Source organism: Monopterus albus, unplaced genomic scaffold (assembly GCF_001952655.1).
Source record: "Monopterus albus unplaced genomic scaffold, M_albus_1.0 scaffold85.1, whole genome shotgun sequence".
NCBI classification, from domain to species: Eukaryota; Metazoa; Chordata; class Actinopteri; order Synbranchiformes; family Synbranchidae; genus Monopterus; species Monopterus albus.
Window position 1 is genome coordinate 834463 of NW_018127965.1, and position 23134 is coordinate 857596.

General features: G+C 39.0%; 2 protein-coding genes across 4 annotated transcripts in view; both read left to right on the forward strand.

Moving 5' to 3' along the window:
* Positions 1-1537, forward strand: part of hcrt (hypocretin (orexin) neuropeptide precursor) — a 4288-nt gene extending 2751 nt beyond the window's left edge. Inside the window, exon 2 of one of the 2 annotated variants that reach the window (XM_020607302.1) lies at positions 992-1537. In XM_020607302.1, coding sequence (XP_020462958.1) covers positions 992-1396 — 405 coding nt within the window. In that variant the 3' untranslated portion in view covers positions 1397-1537. The remainder of the gene's footprint in view (positions 1-991) is intronic. The other variant, XM_020607303.1, reaches the window with a different exon arrangement.
* A 4593-nt stretch (positions 1538-6130) lies between these two features.
* kcnh4a (potassium voltage-gated channel, subfamily H (eag-related), member 4a) lies at positions 6131-22735 on the forward strand. Of its 2 annotated transcripts, XM_020607424.1 has the most exons (16): positions 6137-6599; positions 11599-11832; positions 12074-12205; positions 12347-12480; positions 14120-14372; positions 15445-15602; positions 16108-16315; positions 16705-16899; positions 16980-17179; positions 18857-19106; positions 19199-19413; positions 19584-19631; positions 20607-20974; positions 21064-21143; positions 21417-21493; positions 21631-22735. In XM_020607424.1, the coding sequence occupies exons 1-16, from the start codon at positions 6524-6526 to the stop codon at positions 22597-22599; spliced, it is 3597 nt and encodes a 1198-aa protein (XP_020463080.1). In that variant the 5' UTR covers positions 6137-6523; the 3' UTR covers positions 22600-22735. The 2 variants fall into 2 exon arrangements, 1 of the variants encoding a protein (XP_020463080.1); XR_002275485.1 differs by lacking the exons at positions 21064-21143; positions 21417-21493; positions 21631-22735 and having other exon boundaries at positions 6131-6599; positions 19584-20112; positions 20607-20660.
* The last annotated feature ends 399 nt before the right edge of the window (positions 22736-23134 follow it).

Here is a 23134-nt window from a genome sequence, read left to right on the forward strand (position 1 = left end):
GGGGCTGAATAATTTTGCACGCCCAATTTTTCAGTTTTTTTATTTGTTAAAAAAGTTTGACATATCCAATAAATTTCGTTCCACTTCATGATTGTGTCCCACTTGTTGTTGATTCTTCACAAAAAATTACAGTTTTATATCTTTATGTTTGAAGCCTGAAATGTGGCAAAAGGTCGCAAAGTTCAAGGGGGCCGAATATTTTCGCAAGGCACTGTATCTTTTAGCTTTACTGAGACGCTATGCATTTTTACACCTGAAACTGTTTCACCATGTCACTAAAATCCTAAGTGTTGCATTGAGATGGTGAAACCACAATATGAAACCACTTAGGTTGCATTTACACTAAATTGTAGCACACATTTTGGGTAAATGGATTTCCCTGTCCAGGGAATCAATATAGATCATAACAGGGCCTGACGCTGCCACTGAAATCAGTATCTTCCTGTAGTATCATACGTCAGTGTTTATGTTTAGTCTCATTACCAGTATCTAAGAAAAAGGGTTGCAAATTAGCTTAGACTATACAGTATGTGCCCCTCTGTTATTATGTATCTGTTCCTATAAAATAAAAATTTACAAATTATAGCCTAGGATGTAGGTAAATTGCCTGTTAGCCCATTATAATTGCTAAATCCCACATTTTCAATTGCACAACCTTTGCAAAATAAGATCATTCTGTTCTTTCAGGATGCTTTTTCTAACAGGAGGTTTTATGGGGCAGCACAATGGTGCTGACTAGGGCCTTTTATGTGAAGTTTGCATGTCCTCTCCTGCCTGTGTGGGTTTCTTCTGGGTCCTCCGACTTCCGCCCTTGTCTGCTGGGCCCTCAGTTTGCAATAATCAGCAATTATACATTTTAAATACCACTAAATTACTCTATAAAAAGTATATTTCAAAAGCACTTCTTGTTTCTTTCGGTCTGCCCAACTACACATGGACCTTTGATCTTTGTATTAGTTTATCTGAACATAAACTAATCTCTTTCACCCAGCAGAAAGTCCTCGTGCTGGTCTTGGTGTTGCTTCTGTCTCACCTGACCTGTAATGCTCACAATATATCCAAGTGCTGCACACAACCATCTCGCTCCTGCCGCCTCCATGTGTTGCTGTGTCGTTCTGGCAGTAAGAACTCAGGGGGACCGCTCACAGAAGATGCTGCCACTGGCATCCTCACGCTGGGTAAACGGAGAGAAGGCGAGCACCGCTTGCAGAGCCGACTCTACCAACTCCTCCAAAGCTCCAGGAACCAAGCAGAAGGGATCCTGACTTTGGGGAAAAGGACTGAAGAGAGGGCTGGAGAGCAGTACATGGACTGGATATCTCAGTCAGGAACTACCATCACCTCCTCCCCTGTCTGTTTGAAAATGGGTTCCTCAAGTATACTGGGACACTGTTGAAATGTAGGTAGATAACACTGGCAAAATAAGTGGGATTTATCTTATAAATGTAGGTTTGCTCATGTGGAAACTATTTCATAATGTTCTTTGAACTGAGCCTTTTTGAATGTGATATCATTTGCATTTGCCTGTCAGACAATGTTGGAGACGTAATTTTGTACATATGTATATAATAAAATCATAAAGCTGACAACATGTCTTTAGTCATTCTTGCATGTGTTTCCTATCAGATCTAAGGATATTTTATAAAGTGGTGGAATGTAACTAAGTACATTTACTCAAGAACTGTACTTAAGTACAATTTTGGAGTCTCTGTGCTTTACTTATTTTAAGGATTTTAATTTTCTGCTACTTTATACTTCAACTTCTCAGAATTAAATATTGTACTTTTTACTCCACTACATTTATTTGATAGCTTTACTTAGTATTCAGTAGTTATACAGTTATGCTTCAATAATTATAATCCAATAACATGATATGAATTATTGTAAAATGATGTTAATACCTTTGCAGTATTACTTAAGTAGCATTTTAAATGCAGAATGTTTACTGTTAACAGTATTTTTACACTGTACTATTGCTATTTTTACTTAAAGAATCTGAGTGCTTATGTATAAATTAAGATAAAGTTTTTCCGGTGTTTTATTATACGCTATTTATCTATCTGAAAAATGACTGATTCTGACAGCTGGGTGTTTATAGCTATGAACATTCCAGACATGTGGATGCAGTATTTTTATTTGGCTCCTATTTCAAACTTTGTTGCTATGAAATAATATTAACAGAAAAACCTACTTACACAAATTGGAATCACTTCATGAGGATTGAGAACACTGATGATCTGATATATAATAACTTTTATTTAAACAGCAATATGCAGAATAACACCAGGGTGACATGGCTCATGTTTGTATTCTGATTTAGCATGACACCCAGGAGCCCATCTCATTGTGGGAATAACGTGGACCACAAGATGGTGCTGGTAAAAAAGGAAGGAAAGGTAGTGATACTGGTCGTGTAGAAAAAAACCTGATTTCTGAAACATAAAATTATCCAATATTATATACTTGCATATTTTATTAACATTTATATATAATAGTTTTTGCCATTACTTAATTTTGCCTTGACAAAAATGTGAGCAAGGATATTTGCCTTTGATTCAGCATAATGCTGGCTGAATAAGAAGTAAAAAGTGTGATCTGTGTGGTACTATACAGCACAGTTTGATCAGCACAGTTTAATGTATATTCACTTGCTAACCAAGACATATAACAAAGGATGAGTTTTGCAAAATGAATAATCTAGGGCATTTGACACTTGTGCTTTTTAATGCAAGAACACTTCAATACAAATTCATTCATAGTTCAGGTATTTCTCAAAAAGCTTGTTTTTGATGTGTACTTTCTCCATCAGCTATTAATTCTTACCCAGGCTATATTTTCCTTTTAAAAAAGAAATCAAATTTTGTATTACTAGGTTTTCAGGTTTCGTCTAATATGTTAAATTACACCAATTTTAACGTATTACATTTAAAAGTATTGAATGTAAACCGATTTCTTTTTATCTTTCACTAGTGAATAGTCACAAAGTCCCTCACTGAGACTGGTTTCTGTTTTATTTGGCTCTATCTGGCCAGTGTGCTTTTGTTTCAGAGGAGCATTATGATGTGGAATAATACCTGGATTTTCTGTCCTCGTTCTAAGGTAAAAACCACATTTTCTGATCACTCTAGCATTCAACTACACCTTTGACTTAGACTAGATTGGACATGTTCTTGAACTGAGTAGCTCAATGTGCAGACAGACAGGCTGCCACGTTGTAGCTTTTCCATATTGGCCTTACAACTGTAAACTTAAGTAACACAAGGCTACATGATACACACAGATACATGTTTGTTTCTTACTTTTAGCAATATGTGATTAATTTGACCTTTTTTATACTGTATCTTTATACTGTAACAATGCTGTTTGTAATTGCAGTGAGTACAAATTAAGGAAAAGCAAACTGCTTTGGTGTCAGATTGGTAGCCTACTCTGCTGGCTCATGAAAATAGTCCACTTCCTTGACACACACACAAAACTGAGGGACATTTTCAAGAACAACTGCTTGGGGGGCTTATACTGTCATGTTACAGCAGCTGTGGGGGTGTTTGTTTACCTATATATAAGGGTGGCAAAGAAAATGTGATATAGATGTGGTGATACACACAGCAAGGTGATAGATTCTACAAGCTTAGCAGCAGATGCTATAATGTCCTTGTTCTGTGCTTTGTTCAACCTGACCTTTGATCTCCATATGTTCATAGAAGGGCTGGGGGGAAAATATTTTAAAAAATCTTTATACAGACTCCAAATAAGACTAACTATTGTCTTGTCCTCTGTGTTGCAGAGTATCCACAGCAACCAAAGCCAGATCTATCTATCCATTTAGATAGATATGTTCAGATTCAGGCTGTTGTATGAGAGAGGGAGGTAGCGAGAGAGGCAGGGGACTTAGGGATGGCAGGAACCATAGTGAGTGGAGACAGACTGATTGAAGAGAGGCTGACGCTTCACTGTGGTACTGGAGCAGTGCAGTGAGCAGAGTGAGTCTCTGTGCTTTACTTATTTTAAGGATTTTAATTTTCTGCTACTTTATACTTCAACTTCTCAGAATTAAATATTGTACTTTTTACTCCACTACATTTATTTGATAGCTTTACTTAGTATTCAGTAGTTATACAGTTATGCTTCAATAATTATAATCCAATAACATGATATGAATTATTGTAAAATGATGTTAATACCTTTGCAGTATTACTTAAGTAGCATTTTAAATGCAGAATGTTTACTGTTAACAGTATTTTTACACTGTACTATTGCTATTTTTACTTAAAGAATCTGAGTGCTTATGTATAAATTAAGATAAAGTTTTTCCAGTGTTTTATTATACGCTATTTATCTATCTGAAAAATGACTGATTCTGACAGCTGGGTGTTTATAGCTATGAACATTCCAGACATGTGGATGCAGTATTTTTATTTGGCTCCTATTTCAAACTTTGTTGCTATGAAATAATATTAACAGAAAAACCTACTTACACAAATTGGAATCACTTCATGAGGATTGAGAACACTGATGATCTGATATATAATAACTTTTATTTAAACAGCAATATGCAGAATAACACCAGGGTGACATGGCTCATGTTTGTATTCTGATTTAGCATGACACCCAGGAGCCCATCTCATTGTGGGAATAACGTGGACCACAAGATGGTGCTGGTAAAAAAGGAAGGAAAGGTAGTGATACTGGTCGTGTAGAAAAAAACCTGATTTCTGAAACATAAAATTATCCAATATTATATACTTGCATATTTTATTAACATTTATATATAATAGTTTTTGCCATTACTTAATTTTGCCTTGACAAAAATGTGAGCAAGGATATTTGCCTTTGATTCAGCATAATGCTGGCTGAATAAGAAGTAAAAAGTGTGATCTGTGTGGTACTATACAGCACAGTTTGATCAGCACAGTTTAATGTATATTCACTTGCTAACCAAGACATATAACAAAGGATGAGTTTTGCAAAATGAATAATCTAGGGCATTTGACACTTGTGCTTTTTAATGCAAGAACACTTCAATACAAATTCATTCATAGTTCAGGTATTTCTCAAAAAGCTTGTTTTTGATGTGTACTTTCTCCATCAGCTATTAATTCTTACCCAGGCTATATTTTCCTTTTAAAAAAGAAATCAAATTTTGTATTACTAGGTTTTCAGGTTTCGTCTAATATGTTAAATTACACCAATTTTAACGTATTACATTTAAAAGTATTGAATGTAAACCGATTTCTTTTTATCTTTCACTAGTGAATAGTCACAAAGTCCCTCACTGAGACTGGTTTCTGTTTTATTTGGCTCTATCTGGCCAGTGTGCTTTTGTTTCAGAGGAGCATTATGATGTGGAATAATACCTGGATTTTCTGTCCTCGTTCTAAGGTAAAAACCACATTTTCTGATCACTCTAGCATTCAACTACACCTTTGACTTAGACTAGATTGGACATGTTCTTGAACTGAGTAGCTCAATGTGCAGACAGACAGGCTGCCACGTTGTAGCTTTTCCATATTGGCCTTACAACTGTAAACTTAAGTAACACAAGGCTACATGATACACACAGATACATGTTTGTTTCTTACTTTTAGCAATATGTGATTAATTTGACCTTTTTTATACTGTATCTTTATACTGTAACAATGCTGTTTGTAATTGCAGTGAGTACAAATTAAGGAAAAGCAAACTGCTTTGGTGTCAGATTGGTAGCCTACTCTGCTGGCTCATGAAAATAGTCCACTTCCTTGACACACACACAAAACTGAGGGACATTTTCAAGAACAACTGCTTGGGGGGCTTATACTGTCATGTTACAGCAGCTGTGGGGGTGTTTGTTTACCTATATATAAGGGTGGCAAAGAAAATGTGATATAGATGTGGTGATACACACAGCAAGGTGATAGATTCTACAAGCTTAGCAGCAGATGCTATAATGTCCTTGTTCTGTGCTTTGTTCAACCTGACCTTTGATCTCCATATGTTCATAGAAGGGCTGGGGGGAAAATATTTTAAAAAATCTTTATACAGACTCCAAATAAGACTAACTATTGTCTTGTCCTCTGTGTTGCAGAGTATCCACAGCAACCAAAGCCAGATCTATCTATCCATTTAGATAGATATGTTCAGATTCAGGCTGTTGTATGAGAGAGGGAGGTAGCGAGAGAGGCAGGGGACTTAGGGATGGCAGGAACCATAGTGAGTGGAGACAGACTGATTGAAGAGAGGCTGACGCTTCACTGTGATACTGGAGCAGTGCAGTGAGCAGAGTGAAGAACAATACTGAGAGAGAAGCTACAACACCTCGGAGCACTCCTCCTAAGAAGAAATTATATTTCTGTGTGATGCAAGTCTGTGGTTTTCTCTTGGCAGCACAGAATAGAAACAACTTACATTTCATTACAACCTTGTAGAGGAGTTTCATGCGAGCCCACTGAGAGGCACCATGGTTCTCTTTCAAGTCTTCTTTGGGGAATGGTGATAATCTGCTGGAAGCTGCTGTATGAGAGTCTGCAGCTTCTTTTAGTACAAGATGCCTGTGATGAAGGGCCTTCTTGCGCCACAAAACACCTTCTTGGATGCTATTGCCAACCACTTTGATGGCACTCGTGAGTATATTTTGGAGAAGAATTTTTTATTATACTTTATAATTTGATGTTTTTAACACAGAAAAAAGATCATGCAAAACCTGATTTGAATACACTCTCCAAGAATGCCTTTTAGTTCTTTCATTATTGCTTATGCCAACAGGAGGTTTTGCAATTTTGCAGGTTAGAAAGAGTTTGTGGGACTTGTTCTGTATGTACAGTACTATATGGCCACATACATCTGTGGACAATGGCCAGTACAGGTTGTTTTGGTTCACTATGCTGCACTCAGTGTATTTTCAGCTTCTTCTCAAGGGACGCACATTATACAATCAAAATTGTGTTGCCTGCAAATGGTTTTGTCTCAGTTTTAAAGATGCAACTCTCCCAGCTAAGTCTAGCTTTTAGGATGTTAGTCTGTGACATTTTTGGTTACCCTGTTTATGATTGTGACTGGCACTGAGAAACACCGCTGTCAGTACATGTGTTGAACAGCACTGGGATTCAATTATGAGACTGAAAGTTAACCTGAACCAAAACCATAAATGGAGACAGACAGCGTAGTCATTAAAGGCATTTGCTGAGCCATTGTGTTGCTTGTTAGGATGTTTCACTGTTGAGAATCATGCATTGCTCAGTCAAGGTCTTTCTTTGAAACAAACACAAAAACAAACACTAAATACAATCCTTCAACTTCAAGGCTGCAGAGTTTACATTCCTCATCTTTCCTCTAATTAGAAATCTGTCAAACAAACACTGTAAGAACTTTTGCGTCTTCTATATGTTTTTCACATATTGTCATGAAAATATTTATCTTTAAAATATCCAGCGCTTCATTTTTGTCAAAGGATAGACTATTGCAAGATATGTTCCTATTTTCTTTGATGCCAAGCGTAGGGCACATCGTGTACCGGTAGCAGGAGAGGCGCAATTAAATTAGACAGTGGAGGTGTTAATCTTTTGATGAAAACTGGCTATTTGACACTGCTGTAAATAGATGCCATTTGTTTAATAATTACAGTAGCTTCATAATGGGTTGGGATTCCTTTTGTTTTAGCCAACTTTGCAAAAAGTCTACACTCACATTGTAGATTTTAAATTTAAATGGATAAAAATGCCATCTTTATACTTCATTCTTTATTCAATTATCCACAATGGCAAAGTGAAAACATGTTTTTAGAAGTTTTTGCAAATTTATTATATTAGAAAAAAAAGTGAAATCTCCCATTTACAAAAATATTCAAAGCTTTTCCAATCCAGATGCATTTAAATTTAAATGTACAATAGAATAAAATGTACAAAAACAGTGAAGGGGTCTGAATATTTTCTAAAGGCATTATCTGGTTTTATCAACAAGTACATTCAGATACTTGTAATTAAATAAATTAAATGACCATTGTTTTGTTGGTTTATGCTTTGTTCCTGCCTCAAAATCTGTAGAGCATAAAGTCATCAGCAGAGCTCTTTCCAGAGCAAGATGAGAGGAGTGACAGTGTCAGACTGTCCTTTACAACTTAACAAATACAGCGTGAAAACACAATTTCTGCTGTAGGTCCATATTACACATGCATGCACACACAAATCCTCCATTCCTACATTATGTTGTCCTTCCTTTGCTTTCACTCACACATACACACATCAGTGCAGCATTTTCTCAGCCTTAGCTGCTCCAATACTTCTGTATCACATGTGAAAGTGGGCAGATTGACCAAGTAATGAGTGGAAAGTGAAGGGGCCAACTGACGAGAGATGGCCTTAGAGCAGAGCACAATTCAGTCTAAGAACTGCCTTGAATCTGTTGCAGTTGAATTGAATTTTTTTTTGTGTGTGTGTGTAATGACATCTCTTTGACAAAAAGGGGAAAATTGCAGAGCTATAAGTGTTTCAACTCGTGTCATTGTACAGAAAAAAGTGTGAATGTCTACAGTGCGGATACAAAATGACTAAGGAATCAGCAGTGGGAGGTAATATTTCAATGACTCTCATATGTGAGCGGGAAAATGAATAAAATGAAATTATGCAGGGGACAACAGCCAGTTAACAGTCTGTGGCAGTGTTACACATTCATTCTCAGAAAACTAATCTACCTAATTTCTATTCAGCTGCTAGAGGGTCTAGTGAGACTCATAGCAAACTCACACCAGAAGCCCCTCCGAACTGCTCTTTGCCCTTCTCATCACGTCTTGTTTCCTAGCAACAGTGTAAACTACAGATGCCTGGTTGCAACAACCTGAACAAAATGCAGCCTCCAGTCCAAAGCTAGCATTAGCTGACTAACGAGTAAATGTGGAAATCCCAGTAGAACTCTGTGGTTACTGCTAATGTGGAACAAAGCACTGACATTATACCAAGCTTGAATAATTTGAAATTAAAATATATGAATTCAATATAAATGTAAAACCATGATCATGTCCCTAATGTTAACACATCCAGAAGGAAAAGCACCACATCTGAATTAATTTAGAGTTCTTTGGCTGCTTTTAACACTGCCCATCTCAAAAAGCCAAACGTCTGTTAACCCTGGTTTTTGCTCTTTCTCAGCCCGACTTTCTCTGTGCAAAAGAAACATGGCCTCTTCAATCTGGCAGCCAGTGTTTTGGACTTTTAGCAGACGATGGGGCCTCCTTGGCTGGCTGTTTGAAATGACTACTCAAGGTTTACAAAATGCTTCTTATAACCTTCTCCAGGTGGCAGGTGGAGCCAATATGACTGACTGCATTTTGAAAAGATAGAGTAGAGACGCTATTAATGCTCCTTTAATTGTTTTCATCAGATTCATCACCACCTTCAAATAATTAAGTTAATGTCAGATGGAGACTGAGTTAATTTCACAGTTTAGACTAACTTTTACAATATTGAATATATTTATATATTGTGGACTGCAGGGTCTATATTTAAAGTTGTTCCAGTGATATAACTGTACAGTATCAGGCAGTGAAAGCTGTAGCTTTGTGTTATCCCTGCTTTTCAGAAACCCTTCTGCTAATTGCTTAAGTAGGTGTTTGAAGTGCATCTCCTCCCCACAAGTGCTGTCATGGATAATTACTGATAACAGTAATAGTGTTTGAGTGATTGCAATTTAACTGAAAAGAAGCAAATGCCTTAAGCGAATGCCCAGTCGAACTAAGGAGGTGAGTTGGTAAGCAAAGCAAATGTATTTGCTATAATTCACTAAGAAGCGAATGCCCAGTCGAACTAGGGAGGTAAGCAAATGTATTTGCTATAATTCACTATTACAGTACATCAGCTTTAGGAATGAACATTGACTAACAAATGACAAGTACACAATCCTTTAGCTAGTCCCACATTGATGATGGTTGTCAGTGTGAACCCTGTTGTTCTCTTGAAAACCATAAAGGTATAGAAACAAGCTGAGGGCCTGATCCTAGGCAGTAAGAAAGTCAATCAGCATACAGGCTACCTTTGTTTAAGAATACCACAGCTGAGACAGGAACCTGACTGATCTGCATCAATACCGAAGAAAAAAGAATGTAGGCGATTAGGTTATTGAAACATTGAAAATATCTCAAAGATTTCAAGAGGCTGTAGTTTTACCTGAGGAGTCATTTTATCTTAACCAATGTCTAACTCATTCTCTATCATTCAGTGTAAGCACTTAAACAGTCTAAGTCAGTCAGATCTGATAAACGAGTTACTGTAAGCATGAATCAGACTGAGGCAAATTTAGTAGATTCTTTTTTGGATACATCTGTGTTTCAGAGGGCACAGTATCTTGGTAACCTCGCAGATGCAAATTTCAGTATTGCCATATGTTTCAGTTTTCTTCTGCAGAAATTGCTATGGCAACACAAGCATGGAAAGATCTTAATTTAGTTTTTGTGAGATTAAGTGCACACATACCAGGAAGAATAATGTCCACGCATCACTAATTGCATGTCTTTACTTCTGAAATTAACATAACCGTACCGCTGCCTGTTCAGTGTTTATTTATCTGGTCTACTGTAAAAATCATGTAGCTACATGTGTCTGAACAAACCGTCTCATTATCAGTCTGTGTTTCCTTTCAGCCTCAGGGAGATTGAAAAGCAGTGTTCATTAAAACTGGCTGCAGCACAGGTGTTCAACACTGTCCTATCAACAATATCATAATTACAGTGTTTAGCAGTACAGTCAAACAAACATATTTGTTTCAGGTTTAGTTCACTTGCATTCAAAGAACAATCGAATCATTTAAAGAAACCTGCAGTGGAGACTGGCTATCTGTCTAAATATTGAAGGGTTAACAGGCAGGGTTTCATGATTATTTTCTTCAGCTTCACCACCTACACTTCCTGCCCTAAAATGACTCTTCAGTGTTCCAGCAGTTAGCAAACATGTTTGGGTTTTATTTCTGTCTGAGTGGAATCAAGATCTTCATCCCCACCACTCGCAAAAGAAATAATCCTTATGCATCCAAAGTGGGGATGCATAAGGATTATTTCTTTTGCAAGTTGGGTATGTAATCACTGAATGTTAAAGTTATTTCAGCAAGAACTAATTAATAAACTGGCAAATGACTGTAATTTGGGTATTGAATTCCACTGTCACAGTTTTGCAAAATACATTTTTTCATATGGTTTATAAAACAGAATTTTTAAAAAGACATTCAACACTTGTTTAATGCAAAAAATAAATCTGTAATTTACTGCATAACCAGTGGGAAAATGAAAAAAAGTTCCACATGCTAATTAAGGGCCAGAGCCTCACAGAGGCAGCGGTCCCCCATCGGGCCGCCTGTGACCCTACATATATCCTTAGTCTGCAAACACAGCACCAGGATAATTCAAAGCCCTCTCTGATGTACACTAGGTTAAGGGATCTGAGTTTAAAGGCAGAGCAAATGACTGAGATTTAAGCTGGTTGCTATGTCTGAATACTGTCAGAGCTGCATCTGTCTCAAGCTGTGTCACAGCTGTTCAGTCAGAAAAGCACAACATACTCCCTGTTGTTCAGTCTATTTTATTAATGCCATGTAGTAGCTTTACCTCCAACCTTGGTCCTCTTTGATTTCCCCTCACAGACAGTAACTTCCTACTAGGAAATGCTCAGGGTCGCTATGGCTACCCCATCGTGTACTGCTCTGACGGGTTTTGCGAGCTGACCGGCTTTGTTAGAACTGAGGTGATGCAGAAAACTTGTACCTGCAGCTTCCTCCATGGGGCCGAGACCAATGAAAGTGTGATCCAACAGATAGACAAAGCTCTGGAGGGCCAGCAGGAGTACCAGGGAGAGGTCCGCTTCTATAGGAAAAATGGTGAGTATGGCCACTGACTCAGAAACACATTAATTAATTTTGAATTTAAACCTGTGTGATATTTTCATTTCAAACTATTTCAATTTCTTTTATTGTGAAAGCAATAAGTGAGAGGAGGTTATAAGAATAAGCGATAATAGAAATAGCAAAAGTAGATAACAGAAATCCAGTCAACATATTTGGGGAAAACTGTCTATCCTTATTATTAACCACTCTCACTATCTTTTTCTGATGTCCTCAGGAAATCCATTTTGGTGCCTCCTGGATATTGTGCCAATTAAAAATGAGAAAGGGGAGGTGGTGTTGTTCCTCCTGTCTTTCAAAGATGTCAGTGAGTCATATGGGAAATGCCATCATTTCACCAGAGGAGATGGTGAGGCCTGGTTACCTGCATGTCCTAGCTGTTAACAGTCCCTCTTTTATTTACATCATGTTGTCGTCCTGCTACATCTGTTTCTATAATTTAAAGCTAAAATGAATATGGCACAACTTAGTATTATAATTTTGCTCGCAGGTCTGTCAGAAACTGCTCACCAGGGAAAGAAAAACAACAGACCACACTTTTCCCAAGCTCAAGAGAGGGGGAGGACTATCCTGCATGGCCTGACCAACATGTTCTCCAAAAGAGGCCAGAGGAAACTGACCAATGTGAGTCCCAATAAAAGCATTTTTCTCTTTATACCTAAAATTTACATCATATATCATGTATATGCAGATAACACTTAAAGAGCCCATGGCATGCTCATTTCTAGCCATTTAATATTTAATCATAGGTACCTCTAGATTAGCTTTGCACCCATCATAACTCTGAATAGTTTGTAATTATTTTATCAGAATGATAAAACCCAAGAGCCTCTTCTTGAAAACAAGAGGATAGTTTGTGAACGTGCACAGCTCCCGTTGCTGGTGTTGTGTTGAGTGGACCACACAATGAACCACAGCAGCATTAAATAATTTGAATTTCTCCTCCATAGACAGATAAAAAATGGTATATGTACCAATGAAATGAGATGTGCAACACTCTAAACAAAGCAGGTAATTAAGAAACCCCATATTTTAACTGGCATAATGCAGACACAGTATCCTTGCCCGCCTTACAACAATTTTCTACAGAAACAACACATTAGCAGGCATGCAATATGTGGTTTTTAAATTTACCGTTACATCCCACCCTGTAGTAGAACCTTCATTCTCTTACAAATAGTTTCAAGGCTGTTAAATCCAATCGGTCATCTCCCATAAATCCCTTGCGTTACAGGTAAACAGGTAGCGTTGCACCGACAATAACATCATAGATCCTTAGAATCCTCTTTCTAACCTGTAAACCATCACATGCAGCAGACATACTGGCCTTAAGCCATCAAAACAAACAGGTACTGTGCTCCAGGGGAATTCAGTGTTGATGAGCTGATCATTCACTGCTGTGGGGGGCTTCACTGGCCGGCTGATCATGGGTTTTCAGCTGCTTCATTCACACCATGTTAGACCCGGTCAGGTAAAACAGCGAGTCCCTGTACAGGAACATTCCTGAACATGCAGTAACCTGAATTTTTCTCCACATCATCTGGTCAGATGCAGGCAGCTAGAAGTAAAATATATACACAAAACTGTATGCAGTTGAAAAATTCAGCTTTTAAAATGGTGCCAGTGGATGTCAGGCAAGCTCACATGAACATGCACAGCCAGGAGAATATGACCCTTCCAGGAAATCCATGAACTATTGTGTTAGACTACATAGCTGGAAAAAAAGTCCCACCAGTGAGTTTGTGAGACCAATTTGCTTCTGTATATAAGTACAACAACACAGCTACATGTCTTTTTTTGGGCTTTCAGTCACTTTTAAGATGATAATTCACCGTTGTAACATTGTAGATAAGTCAGAAAACCGAAAAGCATGGCATAGGCACTTTAACTTCCAGTGGAAATCTGTGACCAAATCCAAACCACTGCTGTCCAATCAGCAAGTCTGTTGGCACAAACAGTTGATTTAAGTCTACTGAAAATGTATTCAAAATGTTAAGATAGTGATAATAACCCTCAGTCAGCACAGAAGAAAATACACATCATTAATCCTTTTCCATTTTCAGATATGATTTCATTTATCCAGAAGATGGATTATTCCTCAGGGTGCTCATAAACATAAACCAAGCACTTCAGATTTATAACACAGAGTAAATTAATCAAATAAACTTCCTCTCTCCAACATTCTCATTTCTTCTCAGAATTCAATTTTGGTGAAACTTTCAGGATTTTTTTAAATGTGATTTATATGAGCCCTGTCTTTCAGAGTGTGTTCCAGAAACCATCTCTGCCTGAGTACAAGGTGGCAGCTGTGAAGAAGTCACGTTTCATCCTGTTACACTACAGCATCTCCAAGGCCTTGTGGGACTGGTTAATTCTACTAGCAACCTTCTATGTAGCTGTCACTGTGCCTTACGACGTCTGCTTTGTCAGTCATGATGAGGGCAGTGACCATCACTCACTTGTCAGTCGCACCACTATAGCCAGTGATATAGCAGTGGAGATGCTCTTCATACTTGGTATGATGTATTTAATTTTATTAAAACAGCCACTATCTTTTTATTCTTACATCTCCTACAGTGATTTCAGTTTGATTCTAATCAGAGCTGCTATATTTCCCGGTGGAGCTACAGTGCTTTCCCTGGCGATGCCTAACACGTGGATAAACCCTATACCTTTCCTCACCCAATGGGGATGTCTCTGTTGCCCCAGGTTACAAATTGTAATTGGATTTCTCTCACTTGGTTCCGCTGTTCCTCCAAAGGAAGTGTAATAGCACATCTGACAATGCACTCACTGACTTCATCTCGCTCAGCAAGTTTGTCTGGAGACAGACAGTAATGTTTCAGCCTAAAAATGGCTCAGGCTTTATCACATGCTGTTGCTCAATCTTTCCTTTTTGTGAAAGTAAAACATTTTTATGGGAAATCTCAGTGAAGGCATTATGAGCGGAGCACTACTGAATGTCTAATGCTTGTCCTTGTCCTTTAAAGCTTGACTTAATTTCATTCAAATTCATGAACCCTCTCCATTCAACCTTTTGCAAAAAAACAAGAGAAGAACTTGTCTTTTCAGCATAAGTGCTAGTGAAAAGCTAAATATACCACCAAGCACATATCACCTCAAGTGGTTCACGTGCTGCTGAAAATCCTAATATTATTTTGCGCATACAAATAAAAATTATTTTCATAATGTCAGTCTGCAGTTCACCTTGTTTTTCAATCGTTAATGTAGAATGAGTTTATTTATCTATTCGAATGCTGATTAGCTATTACCAGCACAACAACTGCTGCACGTAGTTTTATACAAATAACTGATGACTAACATAAAATATTACATTGCAAAATCGAAGCTGACTGACTGATAATCTTATCATTTATTTATTTATGCTACCCACAACCGGGATCTGCTAAGTTATGTTAGTTGCATTACAATCTAAACACAGTTAGTCCTATGAATGATTTCTGGCAAAGCTAGAAGCTCATCACTCACAGTATTTTGAAGTAAGTGACAACATGTTTTTTCTCTTGACATATTATTTCTGTTTTGTGATCATTTTCTTTTCCTTCTGTTCTCATTCCTCATTTTCAGATATTGTCCTGAATTTTCGTACCAGCTATGTGAGTCAGTCAGGTCAGGTAGTGTACGACACCCGATCCATCTGTCTCCATTACTGCACCACATGGTTCTTTGTCGATCTGATTGCAGCGTTGCCCTTTGACCTTCTCTACGCTTTCAACATCACGGTGGTAAGATAATCATTTTATGTGTCTGAAAGTACAGTATGACCTTGGGTTTTATACTTTCCTCTCTCTTTACTCTAACTGGAAGACGAGCCAGTGTTTTAGTAGTGTTATTCTCCCCGGAGCACTACATTCACCTACTTCACTGAGTATTCTCAGTTCTCAGCTCGCTTCAGTTTTATCTTTAATTTAAGATAAACATTACTTCTCATGGAGTAGTCTTACTTTGCCACAAGCCTCAGATGACACACAGGCCATCTGTTTAAGTGCAGCCTTGTTTTTTTTTTCTGGTTAAAAAAATGTTTCCTAATAGTAATATTAAATTCAGAGCATATGCAATACAAATTATTAAAAGACACCGAATTACAGTTAAAGGGAAAAAAGGATGGGTCATCATAGGTTATATTGTACCAGTGAAACTATTTAGAACAAAACTATGTGTGTAGAAACAGGCTATTAAGAAATCATGCAAAAATGATGCAGATTGTATGTTCTCCTTCCCCCTGTCCAGACCTCGCTGGTGCACTTGTTGAAGACGGTCCGCCTGCTGCGCCTACTGCGCCTGTTACAGAAGCTGGATCGCTACTCTCAGTACAGTGCTGTGGTCCTGACCCTGCTCATGTCTGTGTTCGCTCTGCTGGCTCACTGGATGGCTTGCGTCTGGTACGTCATTGGACGCAAGGAGATAGAAAGCAGTGACCCCGTTACCTGGGACATAGGTGGGCACATTGTATGTGTGTTTGACAGCTCCCACACCACTGAATCAAGGTATAATGTTCTTTCTCACTCAGTCAACCATTTTAGTGTCTCTCCTGGCAGCCCCAGTGAACCAGCACTGCACATCTCTAGTCATGCTTGAATGCCTGAATACCTCGGCATAATTTCAACATCTACTTTGTTGCAACAATCCAGAGGAAGTGTAGGTCACAGACTACTTTTGTTATATCATCAGTAACACATTATATCATTCCACATTATATCACCTATCACACATCATATTCTCTACCAAAGGACAGGGGGTCATCTACGGAAGCAGAGTCAAAGAAAAACAAAATAAAACTGATTTTCCATGAGTTTTACCTAACCATCTTTTGACCTTGTCCACCAGGCTGGCTTCAGGAGCTGGGAAAGCGTCTTGAGACGCCATACATCAACAGCACCATGGGTGGTCCCTCCATGCCTAGCGCCTATATTGCCTCTCTCTACTTCACCCTTAGTAGCCTAACCAGTGTGGGTTTTGGCAATGTGTGTGCCAATACAGATGCCGAGAAAATCTTTTCCGTCTGTATTATGCTCATGGGTGGTAAGTTTACCGGTGATGACAGAAAATTCACAGAATTGTGACAAATATTCTGAGAAGGCTACTTCCTCTCCTACCTCCAGCGCTGATGCATGCAGTGGTCTTTGGCAATGTAACAGCCATCATCCAGCGCATGTACTCGCGGCGCTCTCTCTATCACACCCGAATGAAGGATCTGAAAGACTTCGTACGTGTGCACCGGCTACCTCAGCAGCTGAAGCAGAGAATGCTGGAATATTTCCAGGCCACTTGGTCAGTCAACAATGGCATCAATGCCAATGAGGTGAGTCGCAAATTAGCAGTGTTCTTGTGGCTCACTTGGCTAAAGTATTCCTTTACCTGTGATATCTTCAAATAGTTTTTCTGTTACATTTTGTCTCTTTTTAATAAGTAACTGAACTGTATAGGAACTACTGATTGTGTGGGCTGTAGTAATGTGTTTTTGTTTCATGGTGAAAAAGTACATTTTATGTGGGTGCTAGATTCTTGATTCAGAAATGCCATCCTTAAAATGGGTCACCTAAAATTCTCCTGACTCCAGAGAATTGAACTCTTATTGCATTTCCTTAAGTAGAAGTCACTTTGTTACAAATATAACTTCAGTAACAATGCCAGAACTCATCTAGGAGAAGCTCCCAGTAATTACAAGGGTTGGAGCTGAAACAAAAAGCATACTCATTAACACCCTCACCATCACCATCTGTAGATAATTAATTCACTGCTCACTGAAGGTAACAGACACTGGTTTCTGTGAACATGTTGGCTTTAACACCTCATTTCTACTTTTACTGAGCAGCTTGACATGTCATGTGAGTGTATCAGCCTTCAAAACCACAATCTGTCCTTTTGTTTGTTCTTGTATTTAGCAGTGGTGAAAGGAGTATTTAAATATTTTTGGTTACTTTAAATAGTACCTCAAAGTCAAATACCCCCAAAAAACAATTTAGCAAATGCCTTAAATGAAACATTTTGTTAAATATTTTAAATTAGGGGGTAGCACGGTGTCGCGGTGGTTAGCACCATTGCCTCACAGCGAGAAGGTTCCGGGTTCAGGCCCCACCTAGGGCCTTTCTGTGTGGAGTTTGCATGTTCTCCCCGTGCTTGCGTGGGTTCTCTCCGGGTACTCCGGCTTCCTCCCACAGTCCAAAGACATGTGGCTTAGGTTGATTGGTGTCTCTAATTTGCCCATAGGAGTGTATGTGTTCGTGTGTATGGTTGTTCGTCTATGTGTCGGCCCTGTGATGGACTGGCGACCTGTCCAGGGTGTACCCCGCCTTTGCCTGATTGCTGGCTTGGATTGGCTCCGTGACCCCCTCCAGGGATTAAGCGGTAGAAAATGAATGAATGAATTTTAAATTAGGGCCCATTTAGAGTTGCACTGATTTTCTTTTTACTACATAGCAAACACACAAACATTATCAGTAAATATTATTAGCGTAATAAGCTGAAATAGAGCAACATGAGCATTCCTGGACACCCAGGGCACCTGTTGTGCACAAGTGCTTTTCATTTTGATTTGGCCTTCACCACTTCCCCTAAAAGACTAACTTTGCCAGATGCAAAGAGTCATCTCTGCTGGACATGAGATTCAACTTACAGTTGATGTATGGCATGTGCATCCAAATCTATGTCTAATATATAAACATGTTCCCTTAATGAAATATAAAAAAGATCTAAGATAGTGCATAGTTACAGCCAGCTTATGACAGCTACTCTGTCCTTTACACAAGTTTTTATTCAACACATGAGCTCCACCTACAGTATGTCAGCGGAGCCATCAACAGGGAAATTATTTTTGATATGGGCAGTGTGCAGTCTGTCACTTTTTCAGGTGAAGAGACAGTGATATTGTCAATAGAGATTGAGCTATCTCCTCAAGTGTTGCAGCAGAACAGTTGGACTATAAAAATGCAAAACAGTGTGGTAAATAAGGCTTAATTGTTCCTATCTTCTATCTTAGTTGCTGCATGACTTCCCAGATGAACTGCGAGCTGACATTGCCATGCATCTGAACAAAGACATCCTGCAGCTGCCTGTATTTGAGCCAGCTAGCAGAGGATGTCTGCGCTCCCTCTCCCTGCACATCAAGACCTCCTTTTGTGCTCCAGGAGAATACCTTATCCGCCATGGAGACGCCCTACAAGCCAACTATTTTGTCTGCTCAGGTTCCCTGGAGGTTCTTAAAGATGGCATGGTCCTGGCCATTCTAGGTCAGTTTGTATCAAGCGTGAAATATTCCCTCTCTTGCTAATTTTGCATCTTTTAAATGTGTTGGACCTTGTTGTAACCCTTTTATTTACAGGCAGAGGTGACCTTATTGGAGCCGATCTTCCAGAACATGATCAGGTGATCAAGACTAATGCAGATGTGAAGGCACTGACCTACTGTGACTTACAGTACATCAGTGTTAGGGCTTTGAGGGAGGTCCTTGGGTTGTACCCGGAGTATGGCAGCCGGTTCAGCTCCGACATCCACCACAACCTCACCTACAACTTGAGAGATGGCAATGAAACTAAAGTAAGACAATTACTGGTATTTTTAGGTTATGCAAAAACACTGCAGAGAGAGACAGACATTTCAATGTACCAGTGACTGAATTCTTTGTTCCTTTTAATAGAAACATACCTATAATTTGCCACCAAATATAATGTGTACTCTCTCGTTAATTTTGACTTCAATATCTCTAGGGAGTAGCAAAGTTTCCATGGACTCCCAAGATTCCCAAGCTGCCTCAGGTATGTGTGCCTCATTAAGATAATTACATGAGCCTAAATCTGCTTGATTCCTCTGGTATTCTGTTAATGTACTTTCTATGTTTTCATCACAAAGCGTTAGTCTGCTTTACTTAAAAAAAGTTATGATAAATGTGTAACAAAGGCACATTAACTGCCTAAATGCATGCATATATCTGAGAAGAAGATGTCAAATGTAGCTAAAAACAAGTGCAAAATTTAAGTGACAGTTCTACAGAACAAGCCTAAAAGAAATCTGCAGATAGGCCTACTGTAAAACTCAATAAAGCAAGGCTTTTAAAATGAGAGGCAATGAAGATGTTGTTGCACTGATAAAATCAGTATTATGTGCACACTTTGTTTTGCATAATGTATGAGAAAGTCATAGGCCCCACAAAGACTGTTTTCAGAGACGTAACCTTACTGGCTCGCTTGCAACTTCATACAGAGAAGAAGTGTCAATAAGATCTGTTCACTTAATAATGTAAGTGAATGGCGATTCTTCTTTTCATCATCTGCATGTTTTTCAGGTCTTTTTCTTATAGTTCTTGTTTGTTTTATACTGTTATTTATTTCTGTTCTATTTTATTGTGCTGTGTAACAAGCTGCTCCAAACAAATCACCCCTAAGTTGTTTGAATTGAATTGAATGTAGCAAGACTGTAAATGTTTGTTTGTTTGGTTGTTTTCTGATCTGCTGCAGTAAACAAGAACTTTCAATTTTGCTCTTACATTTTATTCAGCACTCTCTCTGGTGCATGTCAACACCACTGATTTAACATGTGACACCAGAAGTTAAATCTAACTCCCTGCAAGTGTTTTTACACTTAGTGATATCCCACTTTACTGTACTTTTAAACCTTGATTGTACAATGATAAAAGGGGCAATTACCCTCAAAAACTTGCAGACTCTAGCAGCTTCAATTTATTTCTACAAATCAAAGCAAGACACCTAACTTCCCACCCTTCTTCTGCACAGGGTCATGTTTCTATGGACCAAACGTTACCCTATATCATTGAGGCAGGTGCTGCAGAACATGGAGACAACATGAGACACTCTCAGCAGAGAAGAGTCCCTCTGCCACAAGGAATGGGTGGCTCTGTCCATCAGCCCTGTCTCAGCACCCTGTTAGGAGATGAGCTCAGCCACCTCAGTGCACTCCATCCTTGCCAGTCACCTGTTCCGTGCAGGAGAGGTCACAGCCCTACTCCTCAGCCTTTCACACATGAGCAGCTCTCTCCCTCTCATTTGTCCAGTCTTACCAGTGACCCAGGCTTGAACCACCAGCCTGTCAAGCTTCTCATGCCTTCCATGCACTGTATAAGTCCAGTGAGCCTTAGCCCCAGGTGACATATTCCTGCTTTATCTAAATATGAGTCTGTAATCAGTTTGGACCCATTTAAAATTATACAAAATTGATTTGTGTCTCTGCTAGGGTCGTGGATGGAATTGAGGACAATGGTGACGCATTTCAATTTAATGTAGAGCAGAGTGAGGCGATGACTAATGTAGCAGGTAAAGTCCCTGAAAAGCTTTACAATGGATGAAAAGTGAATTGCATTGAACTGAGGCAAAAAGCCCCTCTTGAGTAAACACTTTTCATTAACAAATGCTTATTTCTAAACTATGCAAGACTGATTAAACAAGAAGTTATCACATTTTGACATTATGACTGTCTCTTCACTATGTTTAACCTACTAATTTGGGATTAGATGTCTCATTATTCTGTGCCTACTCAACAGTGAAAAGGCCGGTCTCAGATATATTGTATTTTTCATCCCTTCTTAGACCAGTTACAAGCAAGTGCTCACCGGCTTTTGGAGACAGAGGAAATAAGACAGAACATCAGCAAACTGAACAGAGAGGTACAGTCAATAATGGGCAAACTTAATGACACAAAAATAGAAGAAAAAAAAGTGAAACTAAGTGAATTTGCTCCAATTTTAATTCTAGTATCTGAAGCATCTAGGCCATGCAACCAACTGTTCCTTTTTCTTTTTAGGTGAACAATTTGAACCAGAAAGTATCAAGCCTCACCAAGGAGCTTCATGACATGATGCATTTCCTACAGTCTCATATGGCCATGCTTCATCATACCTCACCTGTATCCCCATATTCTTTTGGAATACAGATGGTTCCCAGTCCTAGTGTGACTGTTTCCAGTGACTGGCAGCCCCATGTCCCTTTAAATATATCCACCGGGCACCTCCATCATGAAGCAATCAGCCACCCTGCCAGAAATGTGTGGGGCTGCAATGGTATGCCCTCCCAGGGAAAGGGTCCCACACTGCTGCACTCTTCTAGCCCTATGTCATCCTTGTTACACCTGTGCTGCTCTGACAGAGAAGGAGCCACCAGTCATAGGCTACAGAACCAGTGTGGTGCCTTCCAAACTCCAACAAGAAATCCAAATTCTTCTTACATTACCTACTCTCATGACCAAGGAGGTCCACCATTACTGGCCCTCAGTTCTCCCTTCAATAGCTTTCCAGTGATTTGTCAAGCCTCTCAGGTGTCTTACAATTCCTCTGTTCCCACAGTAAGCAGCTCTTACCCTCTATGTTTCCCAGTAAATTCTGCCTACACCCATCCACCTCTGAGTGTTCAAACCATCCTTGATCCTGCACATAATCAGACCAAATCTCAGACACCCATCCATTCCTCCATCACTCCCACTGGCCAGGCACAGTATCACACTGCCTTCAGCTCTCTGGCCACCACAGGGGTCCACACCTCAGTATGCACAGGGCACATCCAACAGAGCTCTATTAATGGCCCCAGACACAATGACCTGATAGGATCTAGCCCTATCCGCCACACACAGGACCTTGCATGTTCTCTGCTGGGGCAGGTAACAGAGTGTAGAGCTTCTCTGTCTCAAGAGAGGGCAGACAATATAAGAGCCAGTACTCCAACAGTAGACGTTCAACCATCTCTTTTGGAAATGGAGGGAATGCAGACCCCGCAGTGATAACATTAGTATTTTGTTGTGCTACTGTTTCTTTGATGGCTTTATTATACTGTTTAAGACTCTTACCTGTAATGCTGTTTGCCAACAAAATGCACAAAGAGCTGATGAAACCATACTGCCACAACTAAATAAATCAAGCTTTAATGGGTTGTATTTATGTTTTTATTTGTTTTTATTTATATTTGTATATAATAACAAAACTACATTTTGGTTGAGAGTAGTATACTGGTATACAGTAACCATAAGAGGGACAAATGCATTATTAGGCTGTATGCAGTCATGCAAACCAAACTCTCATCCTCCAGTATTCAGCTGCATTTGTGCTTTTTTTTTTATCAAGAACAATACAAGAAAATAGCACAAGGATGATTTACTATTTACACCAGTCTTCACTATTATACCAGTGTGTCCAGGCAAACTCTGAGCTACATGTATGTAGCATCACTCAGTGGTGACAAGTGCAAACAGCAACAAAATGCAATTATTTCATCCAAGCAGAGGAGAACAAACCTAAATATAAAATTCTGATGAAGTA